The sequence below is a fragment of the Mesoplodon mirus genome (assembly GCF_964341445.2).
Source record: "Mesoplodon mirus genome assembly, chromosome: 7".
Taxonomy (NCBI): Eukaryota; Metazoa; Chordata; class Mammalia; order Artiodactyla; family Ziphiidae; genus Mesoplodon; species Mesoplodon mirus.
The window spans coordinates 135372717-135388804 of NC_138983.1; the positions used below are offsets into that span (position 1 = coordinate 135372717).

Below are 16088 nucleotides of genomic sequence, written 5' to 3' on the forward strand. Positions count from 1 at the left end.
AAATTCAGTTTCTAACTGATTGCCACACTTACAATGCTGTAACTAAGACAGCATCGGAAGAAGTAAAATGTATTCCTGAGAGTGAGATGAACAGAGACCTAGGCTCCTTGGGCACTGGCAGGAAGATGGATTCACACCCCAGCACAGGGAATCTATACATACATCCTTTAGTTCAAGCCAAGTAAGAGTGATGTAAAAGGTACACGTGCTCTTACTGTGTGGCCACACATACTCTGGAGTTAGTCGAATTTTAAGGAAACAGATTAAAAAAAAAAAGAGCTCAGAACTTGAGATAGAAAATAGGTGTGACATTTATGAGCAATGAAAAGTTTTGCCAACACCTCTACAATGATTTCCACTTTTCAAAGTACTTTTCCAAACTTCAGCTCATCTTAGCATGTCTGCATAGACTCAGAGATCCATTTATAAAAACTCCAGGCACTACACGCTCCCCGCGTGGTGGAGGGGGCTGAGTAAGCATGTTCCATCCCCCTTCCCCGTTCCCTAGGATGTATGTGAAACGATAAGGGGTCACAAGGAGGGGCAAGGTAGAGTTTGCACTGCGGACAGGAGAAGTCCACCAGGCACTGAACACAGGAAGAAAAGCCACCCAAATGTGGACCACTGCCGACATGCCTAACAAATTCCTGACCTTCATCAAACCACAGCAGTAAGAAAATCCAGTTCAAGTCTAAGGACAATGACAGTGTCTTGAATGCGTCAAGATAGTGAACCTTCCAAGGCTATGAGGAACACTTGTCTGCACTCAACATGTGCTCAGATTTGCTGAAATAATTGATTTGTTACAAGCGAGCTCTCTCCCCTGCGTCTAGCACCACGTCTAGCCCTCATTTGTCTCGTTAACTGAGTTAATTCAATTACATTTTCACAGATCTCCTACCACCAAGAGAGGGAGGGACACTTCCATTTCACTAAAAGTAGAAGAGGGTACAAGGTAAATTTGCCTGAAATCACACAGTGTGTTAGCGCTGGGAGGAGCACAGAGGACTTCTGTTTTCTGGGCTATTGTTTGCACCTCCATTTGAGATGGTTTGAGAAGTTAAATCCCCAGTTATAAAGAAGAAACAACTGAATGGTAAGATACTTAAAAAATGTTTTTAGTTCAAATGACTACTTGAATTTTTGAAATCTTTAACTGATAATCATCCTCTCTTTTCTTGCATTCACTGAATGTTTTATTCCCCTAGAAAGAAAGAGATAGAGATAGCGACAGAGACAGAGATAGAGAGACAGAGAAAGAGAGAGGAAAGAGAGAGAGGGAGGGAGGGAGGAGGAAGGAAGGAAGGAAGGAAGGAAGGAAGGGAGGGAGGGAGGGAGGGCCACCCATTAAAAATAATCTATCCAAATAAGGGATGACATCAAACATAACTCAGAGCTCCAGGACATTCCTGTATTTGTCCTGAAAAGAGCTTTTGATGTTCTCATCTGTTTGGCTCTGGGTTAGGATTGCCAGAGAAGACTCACAGGTGGCATTTTGGTGTTGGCCCTCTTGATGGCAGTTCATGTCCCTAATTTGTACTTCACACTCATTCCTAGTTCTTAAAATTTCCAATTCATCCTCTTCCTTCTCTTCTTGAAACTGGGACACGTGGAGAGATCCCCAACTCTCAGATAATCCTTGCCAAGGTACTGAGATCATCTTAGTCAAAACCCTTGAAATCACTCTTGTAGACTATTAGCTCTGCAAGCTTCTCCCATCTAGGAAATCCAATAACTAATATATATACCCCTTTCAGAGGAGTTTCTATTTGAGGTGGAGATGAGGCTTTCACCATTTCTAGAAACTTCTAGACTTTCTGTAGTGTAGCCGTGAATCCTTAACAGAATCTTTTCCCATGAAGGCTGACCTAAATCATAAGACTCTCTCTGGCCATAACCAAACTTTAGAACTTAAAGTCAGTTTATTTAATATCATTATCCACAAAACCGCCTTAACTAGCAAAATTTTCAGAATTGTACACCAAGCTAAGAGAGAATGATGAAAATTGTCATGGGAGAAGAATTATAACCGTGCCTGGTAATGGTGGTTATGATGGAGATTATGCCAGAGGGAATAAGGCAGGACCTTTAATAAGGAGAAACTAAGTTGAGGATTTGGTCCTGGAAGGTAGGGCAGAAGGAGAAGAAGAGGTGACCTTTACACTTGGGCAAACGACAGAGCCGAGTGTAACCTGCACCATAAAACAGAAGCAAACACAGCCACTTAGAGATGTCTGCCACCTCCACAGCCCAGAGTCATTTCAGAGCTACCCCGGCCTCTCCTCCTCCTAATTAAGCAGCACTTCTCTCCTCCTTCTTCAGTGTATCCAACTGGAGTCCAGTTCTTACAATACCTAAGGGTTATTAGAGGAGCCAGCACTCCTGTGCATATTGAAAGTGACTTAATATACTTTCCTTATTCCAGATGTCATTAATGGAAAAGGGCAAACTTTCACTGTCTGCTGCCCAAGATGGGAAGGAACTCCCTGGCAAAGCAGCAAGTTCCCACCTACTTGTGATGTTCCAGCAAGGACTTGGGGAATACTGCAGAAAGAAAAAAGTAGGGAACCTTTAAGCTCCTTTCTGGCCCATGACTCTACATACAGACCTTGTCGCTACCTCAAAATCCAGACCTAACTCCTGAGCACCTATCCGTGCACTGAACTGCATGGGGAGCTGGAAGAATGCAATGTAGAAGACACACACACCCCTGATCCTTGAAGGAGAAGGAACTTTTCTAAGCATGTGAGCTGTTCTCAAAGGTCAGCTGGCTTTCCTAGTAAAGACCTGAGATTTCCCTCACACAAGAACAGGGATCCAGCACACGCTTCAGATCAGACAGACACGTCACTAGAAACGCAGATTTTGCTGTCTGTCTTCATCCATACAAAGGGTCCCCACCAGTGACCTGTCCAGGGTGGATAAACTGTAAGAGAAGAGAGGGCAAGATCACAGCTGTGTCATCCAAGCTTAAAATAAGCTCTGCTCGCGACACAATTTCTAATGTTCACAAAACACGACCATCTTACAGAAAGGGTCTGATCATTCACATGCGCCTGCTCCTTGGATAGTTCTCAGATATACTCTTCAAACCCTTCCAAAGTTAGACAGCCTATGGGCCACACCTTGCTTGGACAATGAATCTTTTTGCTCTATTTCCAGATTCTCAATCAGAGCCCAGACTCTCAACATACATCTTCCTTTCTCTATGATCTTTCTTCGTTCACCACTACTACAGCTTTCACTCCTGGAAAAAAAATCAACAATAAAGCTAAGTGACAAGAAAGGTTTCCTGTATAGGGCAGGATCCGGCCAGAGTGTCGGGTGACTGAGGGCACTTTTCCCATTGGAGAGACCAGCCTAATAATGAGGATTCTACTGCAGATGAGTCCAGGGTGTAGGCCATTCAATGACGGCTCTGAGAGATGCCACTGCTGGTTTTGGGTTTACAGAGACCTCCCAAGAGCAGGCGAGAAGTCCTTTGATGCTAGACCACAAGGCAGAGGTTCCAGAAACACCAAATCAACAGAGTTCCCTTCTCCCAGTTAGGGGTAAATATCCAAAATATCAGTTTTCCCTACCAATCTTGGAAAGGATCCCTTGGGATAGAATGACACTGCCTGCTTCCAAAACCCAATGGCTATTCACAGAGTGGCTTGAGAGGCTAACCCAACCTCTCAGAGTCTACTTCTCCCCACCCCCCAGAAAGAAAGAGGCTGACTTCAAGGGGCTGGGAATGGGCGCAGAAGCTTCCAGGGGGCCCCCCCGCTCAGCAAGCAGCAGGCAGGGCAGGGGCCTACCTGTGTAGCCAGCCAGGGCTGCAGCAGGGATGACAGGCTTGTCCTTGTTGAGGTCAGCACGGTCACGCACATAGTCCTTGAAGGTGCCCTTGGGCTTGTGGTTGGGCAGGGCGGCTGGGTAGTCCTCTGAGTCGAAGCTGTCGTAGGACGGGACGCGCTGCAGGCTGTTGAAGGATGACTGGCTGCTCCAGGACTGCGTGAGGCGGTCACAGCTATCGTAGCTCTCTATGCTCTCAAAGGAGTCCTGGCCCCCGAGCTTGCCTGGAAGAGGAGGAGGTGGGAGGAGGGCAGGGAGGAGGGATGGGAAGAGACACTGTGAAACCCTCTCGGTGAGGATGCGCAGGAGGGATGGAGGGAGTGGCCGGTGGGGATGGAGGCGTGTGGGTTTGCTCTGGGGAGGAGGGGCTGCCTGGGCCCTGTCTCCGAGCCCCCTGCATGGTCTCGTCTTGCTCCAGAGCCCCTAGGACAGAGATACAGAGTCGGGCGCAACTTACATCTGCCAGAGGGAGACAACAGTGTTTGGGACGGCAAGAATTCCAGAGCCAGAAATCTACAGGCTGAGAATCATGTCTGCTGTGATGGGATTTCTGGCTGATGAATTAGACCCAATGAGTAGGTGAAGAAATCTGAGCAGTGTCAGGCTCAAGTCATTCCCTATCCTAACTCAAGCCAGGGAGACGATTTCAAAAGGCCCCATTTGGCAAAATAGTCTGGTCATAAGAAAAAAAAAATTCCTTTAGACTAAGAGCAGATTGACCTTCCTTGACCTTGGACCTACAATATTATTTTTTAGCCTTTTTTCCAAACACTCTTTTAAAATGAAATAAATGCAGTACTGCCTCTATGCCTTCTCAAACAGAGAAAGAAGTTATGAGATGCTTTTTCCAGGAGGTTAAAAAAACGAAAACACTATCACTCTTCTAAATAGAAATCCATATTCTTTATCCTCTCCAAGTGCAGCTTTGTACTTGAAATTTGTACTTTATTAGGGAAATATAGGCAATAAAAAACAAAGAAGTTGATTAAAGAGTTAAGGTCCATAGCAATGTCAGAAATCCTTTTCTCTATGAGTTGCTTAAGGCATTCTTAACTGACCACAAGATCATGCAAGTTCATTAATTTCCCAAACCAGGTTATAAACAGCTGCTATGATTGCATAATAGCTGCTAGAGAAATTTCCACTGGCAAAAATGCCATTAAAAAGGAGTCTAACAAAACGGGGGGGGGGGGGGGACAAAAATAAATGCATCTAACTACTGCAAAGGCTCACGGGAATATTTTTTTATGTTTTATTTCCAGATACTTTCCAGGCAACCTAAATTAAATCATGGGAGATTAAATGGCCACTTCAGCAAATTCAAGAAGCCAAAGGATGTGACAAATGTGTATGCAGAAATACCTGTGAGTCAGGGCTGGCTGGTCTACCATGAAATTTCAATCCCAGAATAAGGCTGGCATACACAACGTAATACTAATATGTTTCTGGTGTATTCTCCCCTTCATAACAGAGGGAATTCGTTAAACCAGTGAAATTCAAATATTTAATCTTGGTGTCCAAACCAAAATTAAATATACAGTAATTAAGAAAGAAGATACATTGCTTCCAAAAAAAATTTTTTTTAACCCCAGATAAAAGATACTCATTTAAATATGTAATTTTTGCATAATCTCCCCTTGTAGATTTCCTGAACCTCTTAACCCCTCCAACACTGCTTGGAACAGAAACATAGTTATTTATCTGCTTCATCTCATTCCTTCTTCCAATCACTCATTCAAAGAAAGGTAATCCCCAGAAGGTAAATGGAAGAGCCCCAGAAGGTAAATGGAAGAGCTTCATGGAATTATCGGCCCCACCTAACCAGTCCATTGTCATATTTGCAACTTTTCATTATTATTATCTCCTCAGTACTCTGTAATGACCTTCATGGGAAAAGAATCTGAAAAAGAGTGTATATAGGTATACGTATAACTGATTCACTTTGCTGTACACCTGAAGCTAACACAACATTGTAAATCAACTCTACTCTAAATACAAATATTTTAAAAATAAAAAAGGAAGGGATTGTCCCTTCCAGAAATTCACATTAAAAGACTCAAGAAAACAGCCCCCAACCAAGAATGCAACAGCTTCTTTTCAACAGAACAGGAAATTTTGTGGTCTCTCATAAAAAGGTATTTGCTCATACCAGCTATCCATCTTACACATCTTACACAAAAACCTAAGAAACAAAGTTTATATTTTCATGAAGAACACTCCCACGAAGTCACCGATGTTGAGGCTGTATTTATACTCAAATGTCCCTGAGATGATCCTCTCAGTCATTTTTATATTTGGAGGGCACAGAGACTGGAATTTTCACATGCAAGACAGCTGAGCTTCCAAGGAGACCCAATAAGCAAGGGCACTAAACGAGGCCAGAACCACTCTCTGGCAGCCTCTCGAACATGAGCCAAATGCAAGTCTGTTGAGAGTTGCAGTTTATAGCAGGAGGCTGCTTTCATTTTAGCTCTCTTTCACAATCCTGGAGCTGGGAACCATCATTTACGGGTATTTTCTCCCAAAATGGGTTGACTCCAACTGGATTAGACACTCGGTTAGGCTACTGTGCTCACGCAGGGAAGCTTGTGTCCTCCAGGCCATCCATCAGCTGGCTTTCCTGAGGAATGTCTCAGCGAGGTCCTTCTAAGGCTATTCCACCACTCAGACCTCGGAGCACTCAGAACAGTAGGTTGGGGAGGACAACGGTAGCCCACTGAACAGACCAGCACAAAGAAGAAGAAGCTCTCCGAGTCCAAAGAAGTGGAACATAGAAGCACTCTGTATACCCTAATGCAGTACACAAACACTACGATGATTGTTGATAATAAGCAGCTCACAGTGATGCTTTCAGTCTAGACCGACCGATCCTACCATGTCAGAGCCAATCAGCCCCTGGAATACATCCTGTGTGCAGCACTTCTAACTCGCCAGAAGCAACCGTGAACAGACCGGTCTCCCCTTCAAGTCTGTGTGGTGTGAAGCTTGGTGCGAGGGAGGGAGAAGGAGGCCAGAGAGAAAGCCCTCCTGTCCCTTTGTACAGGTCACCGTCTGGTCCATCGGGATTCATTTGGGGTCGCGGGGCAGTTGGGGACCAAAACCAAAAACCAAGAGGAGGAGAGGGAGAAGGGGGAATTACACAAATGCAAAGCCAGACGCAACTGGAAAACGACCTGGCAGCAGATCTGCCCAAAGTGACACCACGGCTGAGTCCCCACGCACACTCAGCCTCATGACACACGCACAGGAAGCCCCGTGAGAAAGAAAGGCGTTCTGTTGCTGTGACCCGCCTGAGAAAAAAGGTACACATATGTGTAAGCATTTAAATAGACCTGCATCCAAAAATAAAGAAGAAAGGGGAAGGCAAAGCTGGTCCCACCCATCCCCTTCTGTCTGAAACACAAACACCCCAGGGCTGCAAGAAGGCAGATTACAGGTTCCGATTTTGCTGGGGACTTTCCCTCTGCAGGCCTGCTGGTCATCTCGAGGCCTGCTGGGAGGAAGTAGGAGCCTGAACACTCGAAGGAGATGACAATGCGTACGGCCCACGAGGCCTTTGGGGTCTTAGGATAGGGAGCTGGGTCATCACTGAGCAGAAATCACCACAAGGCGGCCAGGCCCGACTTCTGTGACCAAAGGCCTCACAAGCACCGCTTGGGAGGGCTTTCTCCTGTCCTCTTCCTATCTGTAATTCTCTCCCATTTATCCATCAGAAGAGTCATCTTTTTCAACTTGTTAGAAATCAGCTAGCTCTTCCTGGATGAACAAGTCCCTCTTTACGACGGACTGCACTTTTGTCAGAAACAAAACAATCTGGACACTTCACTAGGTGAGCCGTGCCTCTGAATGTTTATGTCCTGATCTTAAAAATTGGGCGTATTTAACCTTTTTTGCTTTATAACATCAGCCAGCTCTATTTTGAACCATTTATTTCACTGTCAGTGAATATTTTATCATTGTCCTAACGGTCATGGCAACAAGAGTACCTTCTTCTGGAAGCCTCTGGCCACCTCTTTCCCTGGTCCTCTAGCTAAATACACACTTTCTCCACACTGCTGAAGACTGGTTCCAAACAAGCTGTGGGTTAACCATCTTCTATCTTCCCAAACCAAAGAAGTCACAGGAGGCTAGGAAGCCCAGGCTGAGAAGCAGGGGTCATTCAGATACCAAGCCAGGATGTGCAGTCTGACTGGGAATATTTGGAACACCAGGATGATGCAGAGACAAGGGCTCTCCAGGAGGGTCTCTGAATCATTTTTATGTGATTGTGTCCTCCCCTTAAGCAAAATCCTCTCCAAGAAAATAACACATACCTTAAAAAACAGCCACAAGAACCTCAAGTTATCACGTGGGGAAATGTTTTACCCAAATAAGAAAGGTGATTGTTCTTCCTGCGAGATTTCAGTTCCACCATGGACCCAGAGCCTCTGTCATCATGAAGGACTTGGCTAACATTCCATGATACAAAGTTCTTAATATCTAGACATTCTAAGACGGAAAGGCTAAAACTCAGGAATGCCCGGGGCTAAGAGCAAGGGGGGAAAAGTGGGACCTGGAGAGCTCACCAACGCAGGTAATTCTTAGCATTTTCTAGAGCAGAAATCCGACCTACCACGACTGGTCCTCCCCATGCACATGTTGTCTGGGGTCACCACTTCTTGTTTGATGGCAAAGTAGTCAGTCTGCAAGGTGTCCGTCTGCAGAGGGTCCCGGAGGATGACCGAGGGGTAGTCGTTCTCATACTTGAGGGAGAGAAGCTCCTCCGAGCTGATGGGATGGAGGGTCTGGTAGGACTCTGTAATGAAGCTGGGCTCGGAGAACTCCGACGGAGGGACACACTGGGCATGCTCGATACCGTAGCCTGGAAACACAGAGCATGTGCAATTGGAGAGAGGAGAGATGAGTACCGGAAACAGGTCATTCCTCCCCATTTACAAGGGCCCCGCAATGTCAAACAAGCTGACTACCTTTGGGAATGCAAGAAAAATATTTGAAGTGAAAAGGGCCTGGGTTTTCAACCTTGCTCCACTACTCAAGAGCCGTGGCCCTTGACGACACACTTCCCTTTTCTGACTTGATTTTCTCATCTCGAAAATAGGAATGGTGGCAACCTTCCTCAGGGTGTTGTGATGAAGATCGAATGACAGCATACATGGAAAACGCCTACCGACATTTCTAGCACACAATAAGCTCGTTGTTGTAGTTAGGATAAAAATCATAATAGTAAAAAGATGAAGTGAAAATAAACCTGCTTAAGATGCCCTTTGAAAGCAAAGCCATCAGATAAGCACAGCCCTAGGCTAATTCTCTCCCTCCAGCCACCCCCCCCACCCTGATGGCCACCACGGGGCACATAAGAGTTTGGAGGCAAGTCATTGTCTCTCTGTGTGACCTTCATGCTGAAGACATGGGAAAGACCCCAGTGTAGGAACGTGCAGGTGAATAAAACGTGCAGGTAGGTTGAAGCCTTGTGCTTTGTGGGAAGAGCAAAACAACCAAGAGTCTACATTTAAGGAAATATTATTTTCTGTAGAATTACCAGGCAGGGGCCTAAGATGGCCTAGGACAGGGATCCTTTCCTAAGTTCCCGTGACAGGAAGAGCGAAGAAGAGCAGGAGGCGAACTTACTAATGAAGTAATCCGAGGTATAGCGCGACTCTGGGTAGGGAGGGTTGACTCCATTAACTTGGTACGGCTTCACATCCTCTGCAACAGACAGGAGAGGAATGAAACAAAGAGGTCAGCATGCAAGCAACGCTCAGCCCACGAGGACCCTGGACAAAAGGACCACAGCCATCTCAGCCCCTCTTCGCAGAAATCTGCATGTCCACTAACTGAGCTGGTGTCGGAGTCTCCCCTGACTGGGGCCTTGTCTAGAGACGAGCTCGCTGAAGTATGGCTAAGTTTATGATTCCAGTAGCTGCAGCATGGGATTTAGTATCTTAGAAAGTGCATTCTGTGAGTAACCTCTAAGGGGTGGGAAGGCACTCACCCTCCTTCGGATGTATGCGTGTGCCGCCAGCAGCCAAGGCTTGAAGGCATCTTGGGAGGTTACCAAAATCAGTCGCCAACACTCAAACTGATCAGGTCCAAAGCTTTTCAGACATAAAGGACAATCTCTAGGCAGGTAGATTTTAGAGCCTCCATTTCTTCCAACAGATGTCTGGTGTTTGTTTTGTGTTTTTTCTGCTGCCCTCAAATGTCAAGTTCAGGCCCACATAAGATGCTAGTGAGGTGACTCTACTTAGTGAAGTATGACAGGGCTCATACAAAGAGAGAGAAGAGCCACATACAAACTCCTGTCCAGGTGCCAACCTCCGCAGGAATGAGAATGGACCATAGATGAAGGTAACCAAGCAGAGGAAGGCTCTCTCCATGGGACTAAGGTGAGCGTGTGGATCGTCTAATGGCCCTGGAATCTGGTGGTGGCCCCTGACCACTGTATGGAACAGTCTGATTATGTTTCACTGTAAGAATCAGACATAAAGACAGAGGGTTGGTTTGGGTTTCTCCTCAGGTATTTGATAGCTTGTTGGGAGCAGAGACTGCTGGGAAAACAAGTTTATGCCTGCACAGAAAAACAGTTCCCAGCTGAGATAAAATGATTAAACTCTGCTTTAGCAGCTTATCAGATTAAAACATCCCCTGTACCTTTGGCCTGCCACCCCACCCAGAAAAGCTATGCTTTTTCGGCGCTGGGTTGCCTTAGTTTAATCACAGAACAAAAGCTGTAGCCTCAATACAAACGTCACGTTCAGCTGTTCGAGGACCTGAAGAAGGACGATTCTCCTGCCTCTCTCCCTTGAAAATGTTGTGAGATGTCCTCAAACCCACTCCATTATTTCCTAATTCTCCTAAATTTGCTTCTATTATTCCTTTGCAGGAAGGTAGGCCAGAAGCGACCCCACGAGTCCGCATCATGACACAAAGAACACAGGACAGGAAGCTCGACTGAAAAGACCTAGGTTTAAGGAAACAAGTGATGTTGAGGAAACCACCTAACCTGTCCTCATTTTACAGACAAGGACACCGAGAGAACATGCCCTTCCCACGTCCCAGGGTTGTTTTGAGAATCCAAAGAGAAAAACGTAGTTTCAAGTACTTCGGAAACAAGGAGGTGCTGTACGGATGAGTTACAACTGATCAGAGGCAGGTTTAGACACTCCAGGACAGCTGGCTGCCCCAGGGTGAAGGCTGGAGGGAAACGGTGAATTAGCAGCATATATTGGGGCGACACGGTCTGGTATGCCCCCCCCACTGCTGTGTCTATAAGCCAATGCTTGCATCAGATCTGTTCTGAGCCTGCTGTATCTTTTCCCTCTATACACAGGTGCTCACGTCAGCACGTGCAGGTGGTGTGTGTGTGCAGTTACACCGAGACCACGGCGTTGCTTCGGGGAAGGCCAGATTCACCTAGTTCTCGACTCTGCTTATTTATTTCTTTTTCAGCAGAAGCTGAAGGGAAGGGGAAAAAAGAAAAAGATAACACTTCTGTGCCCAGAGGAGTCTAATTTGGGTCTCTCCTGGGCATTGCAGAGTGGAAAATATCCTTAAACAAAGGGAGGTATTATATGGAATAAAAGTGCTAAGCCTGAGTTCTGCTCCCTGCCCCCCTCCCCCCGTCACCGCGTCTGCGCCAGGGCTTGGAGCTGGTGACCACAGGGAAAGGGTGGGCCTGGGTCAGAGAGGGCAACAGGCTTCTAGGCTTACAGTCAGCTGGAGGGCACTGCTGACTGCTGGTAACTGCAATTTATTTTAAGAAGAAATTCAGAAAAATAAGCGCAAAAACACCCAAGTTTGCCGCCTGCTGCTGTTTCTATACTCAGCCAGGACTGTGGTACATGAGTCACTTGGTCCAAAAAGGTTGGAAGAGGCTGGTAGGAGAGGCCATGTCATTACAAGGTTGCAACACGGCGTCCTGACATAACCCCGGTTTCTGCTCCGGATGGAAAAGGTGTACCTCGCGACTGCAATTCCAATCCAGTTAGTGGGCAGAGAAGCCTGCTTATTAAGAAGCTCTGAGAAACGGAGCTTGGATGTGGCCATGGATCAAGAGAGTGTGTCTTAAGATTATCAAAAAAAAAAAAAAAAAAGAGAGAGAGAGAGAGAAAGAAAGAAAAACTCTCTTGTTGCTGGCTGTGGGCACTGCTTGTTCAAACAGTACATGAGTCTAAGATAAAGATTGGGATCAGAACTTTGCATACCAATAAGCTTCAGGAGTACAGTCTAGCTAAAGATTAAAATTGGAACCTCCAGTACACAGAAGAAAAAGAAACTAACATTTATGGAACACTTGCTATTTACCAGGCACTGTCTACGCCGTAGACCACACGTGCTGTGACTGGATGCCCAGGTGATGGCATCGACGTTGCATCACTGGGCATGCTCCCAGACCTACTCTCGAAGCCACGCCCCACGGCTCCCACCTCACCCTGCCCCCAGGCATTTACCTTTCTGCAGGATCTCCAGATGCTCCCACAAGATGTCCCCAACGAAGTCTGGGGCCAGCTCGAGAAAGCAGTCTTTCCCCAGTGCGCAGAGGGCTGCCCCGTTCATACAGAACTTCTGGAAGTCCACACCCTTTAGGCTGAACTCATTGACAGCCCACATCACCCAGTCCCGAACATGGGTCTCTGTCCACTGCCGGGGGTCTGCGGGGAGAGATCAAATGACGTTCCAGCAGATCGGGCTCTTAACTCTTCCCCGAGCCTCAGAGACAACACAGAAGCATCTGACCTTCACTGAGGATGTTCTCGGATTCATAGAATTAGGAATGCCTGATGGGGGCATCTTCCATAACCCTCCCCCCACCCCCACCCCCGCATCCAACAGCCCCATCTTCTCTATCTTGCCAGCTAGAAGATCACTGTCATCAGCTAAAAAGTAGCAGAGTATTCTCTACCCTTAGAATCTTCCAGGAATCTCCTCTTTCACTGCCTTATTTCCATCAGACTTTTTTAAAGCCTGGGGGACAAGGGGACAAATGACTTCTTTAACAGCAATAATAACAAAGTCAAGTGTGCTCTGGACGTTGCACTCACCTCTCCCTGCTCTTAACTCTTATAATTTACTTGAGACCATTATGCTTAATTATTTTTATCTTAGTTAATCATGGTTAGCCGAGTTGTCCCTGGGTATCCAAGGAGGATTGGTTCCAGAACCCCCTCGGATACCAAAATCTGTGGATGCTCATCTCCCTTATATAAAAGGGCGGGGTACAGTCAGCCCCCTGTATCTGCAGATTCAGCCAAGCGAATCCGACCTGTGGTTGGTTGAATCTGCCAATGAGGAGCCCTCGGAGGTCTGACTGTAATAATCACAGCAATCGGTAACAGTAAGCCATTCAAATGATACTTAGTAATAACGACATTATTAGATACCTGTATTATACCAGATACCCTTCAAAATATATACACATCACAGGCCCTGCGTTGAGCAGAAGTGTAGGACAGACGATATATAATCTTCACGCATGACCCCTGGTTTAACATGACTACACCAGCTAATGACACTTAAAGAGCTCAGATGATGGCAGGCTGTGATGCCTACAGCATGCCTGCTCTCAGAGTTACCCCCCTCAATCTAGACGATGACTTTATGAGATGTTGGAAAACCCAGTGGTCGGAATTCACTGTATTCTGCCTTGTGATTGGGCATTGCTGTCAGCTGAGGTTTGTGGGAAAGGAGAATACATGGAAAGGTAGACAGATACACTCACAGAATCTACCAAAGGCTTGCGTCTGGCAGGGTGGAAGCTTCTCATGCAGCAGTAGCACTGGCCTGGTCTAAAGACAGCTTTTGTTTCTCTTATTCAATAGCAAAGTGTTCTTTCTGCTCTCAACTGTTCAGGAAATGCTGCTTGGTCAAGGCTTAAGTCTTCCCCCATCATTTTTCCTTTCTGACAACGCAGGTCACTTCCCCTTACATTCCCGAATAAACCCTTTTGGATGAGAACACCCAAAGGTAAACACATTTCACCAAAGGACATGGAAAAGAAAAGAGTAAATTCCCAGAAATGCAGCTCATCGAGTTCATCCAATGGTGGCCCAGAATGACTCCAAGACCATGCCTTCCAAACTTGTCTGTACTATGGAGTCTCTTGAGAAGCTTCAGAATTACTGATGCAACCAGCAGTTGTGACTTAATTGGTCTGGGACCTGACCTGGACTGTGGAATTTTTTGACGATCCCCTGTCTAATGTGCAAACAAGTTTGGGCACCACTGCCCTAAAACCAAGATGGCAGGGGCAAGCCTGGGAGATGAAGGAGCATCAGCATGCGTCTATGCTTGTTCCAACAGATGTCTGCAACGATCTGTGGCTGCTGACTGAAGTGTGGTGAGTAATAATGTCTATCTCACCCAACAGGTGAGAAAACTAACCATACCTCAAAGTCTGATCCCATCCTCTCTCCTTCCAGCTACAAAACCTACCTTTTGGAATTCCCAGGCGTTGCTGCTCTTTAGAGAAACCACTGAAAGTAGCTTTCAAGGCTTGAGACATCATTTCTTTGCTGCTTGGAGTTAAGAGTGGAACATCTGCACATTCCATATCTGTAAGGAAAAAATATCACATGAATACTAACAAAAACGAAATAGGTGATGGATGTTAGCCAGACTGATGCTGGTGCACGTTGTACAACAGACACAGATATCCAATCGTTATGTTGTATACCTGAAACTAACACAAGGTTACATGTCAGTTATACCTCAGTTTTAAAGATAAAACTAAATAGGTAATTAACCACCCATAAAATATCACAGAGCATGAATGGTCTGAAGAAGACAAGCTGAGAAATAACTGTAGTAGCATCCTCACCAGGGCAGGTAAAATTTGGGGGGCTTTCCACAATGTGGTAGGGCCCATAAAAAAAAACCAAAAAACTAAAAACCCGACTCTTGCCTCGTACGCCCTGCCTCTCTGACAAAGTACGTGTATTCTTTCTGTATAGCTCTACTAACTCCCCCACAGCCCTTACCCATCCTTCACGCTCACTGAGAACACTAATGTTTCTGCACACGTGCTGTTACCTATGAAAAGGAAGTAACAACATTCGTTCAATAAATAATTATTTAGCATTTGTTACACGCAAGGGATTAGAGAAAGAACAGTGAACGAGACAGTAACGATCCCTACCCTGATGGAGCTGGATATCAGATTCTGGCAGGGAAATCAGTCATTAGAAAAACTATTTACACAATTCAAATACAATGTCCGTAAGGGCTTCATAGGAAGAGTAGAAGACGCAGTGTTAACACGTAACAGGGAGTCCCGCAGGTCTAGAGGAATCAGAGAAGGCCTCCCTTAGAAGTGAGATGTTCGACCTGAGACCTGAAGGATACACAGGAGTTTTTTAAAAAACGACTCCAGACCAGTGGTTCTCAAAGTGCGGTCCCCAGACCAGCCATATCAGCATCACCTGGGAGAACGCAGCCCCACCCAGGCCTCCTGAATCGGAACCTCTGAGGGGGCGGAGCCCGGAAATCCGTCTGTAACACAGAATCCAGGTAATCCTGATGAGCACTAAAATTAGAGGGCTGTGATCCGAGATAAGAGAATAGCGCAAATGAAGGTCCTGAGATGGGGGAAGAGGGGAACCTTGGCCTGTTTTAGGATCAGAAAGATCCATGCAACTGGAGCAGAGTGATCAAGGGGACAACAGCTTGAGAGGAGGCTGAAAACGTAAGTAAGGAGTGTGTTAAGGAATTTATAATTGTATCCTGAGCAAAACAGGCATTGAGAGTTTTATGCAGAGGAATGACATGACTACATCTTGCCTGAAGAATATCATCTTACGGTAAGTCTACTTTTATTTTATTTACTTATTTATTTTTGGCTGCATTGGGTCTTCGTTGCTGCGCGCGGGCTTTCTCTAGCTGCGGCGAGCAGGGGCTACTCTTCCTTGCGGTGCGCGGGCTTCTCATTGTGGTGGCTTCCCTTGTTGCGGAGCACGGGCTCTAGGCACATGGGCTCAGTAGTTGTGGCTCACGGGCTCTGGAGCGCAGGCTCAGTAGTTGTGGAGCACGGGCTTAGTTGCTCCGCGGCGTGTGGGATCTTCTCGGACCAGGGATCGAACCCGTGTCCCCTGCATCGGCAGGCGGATTCTTAACCACTGCACCACCAGGGAAGCCCCCGGTAATCCTATTTTTAAATTTTCAAGGAACTGCCATCCTGTTTTCTCACAGTGGCTGCATGATTTTACAGCCCCACCACAATGCACAAGGGTTCCACCTCCTTGCCAACACTTATCTTC

The 16088-nt window shown here is 46.3% G+C and overlaps 1 protein-coding gene across 2 annotated transcripts in view; it reads right to left on the bottom strand.

Moving 5' to 3' along the window:
- The window catches only part of ETS1 (ETS proto-oncogene 1, transcription factor), a 66183-nt gene that overhangs the window by 18716 nt on the left and 31379 nt on the right, over positions 1-16088 (bottom strand). The window contains exons 2-6 of one of the 2 annotated variants that reach the window (XM_082628986.1): positions 14269-14388; positions 12288-12488; positions 9466-9543; positions 8450-8698; positions 3801-4061 (exon numbers count right to left, since the gene is read on the bottom strand). In XM_082628986.1, coding sequence (XP_082485112.1) covers positions 3801-4061; positions 8450-8698; positions 9466-9543; positions 12288-12488; positions 14269-14388 — 909 coding nt within the window. The remainder of the gene's footprint in view (positions 1-3800; positions 4062-8449; positions 8699-9465; positions 9544-12287; positions 12489-14268; positions 14389-16088) is intronic. The other variant, XM_082628987.1, reaches the window with a different exon arrangement.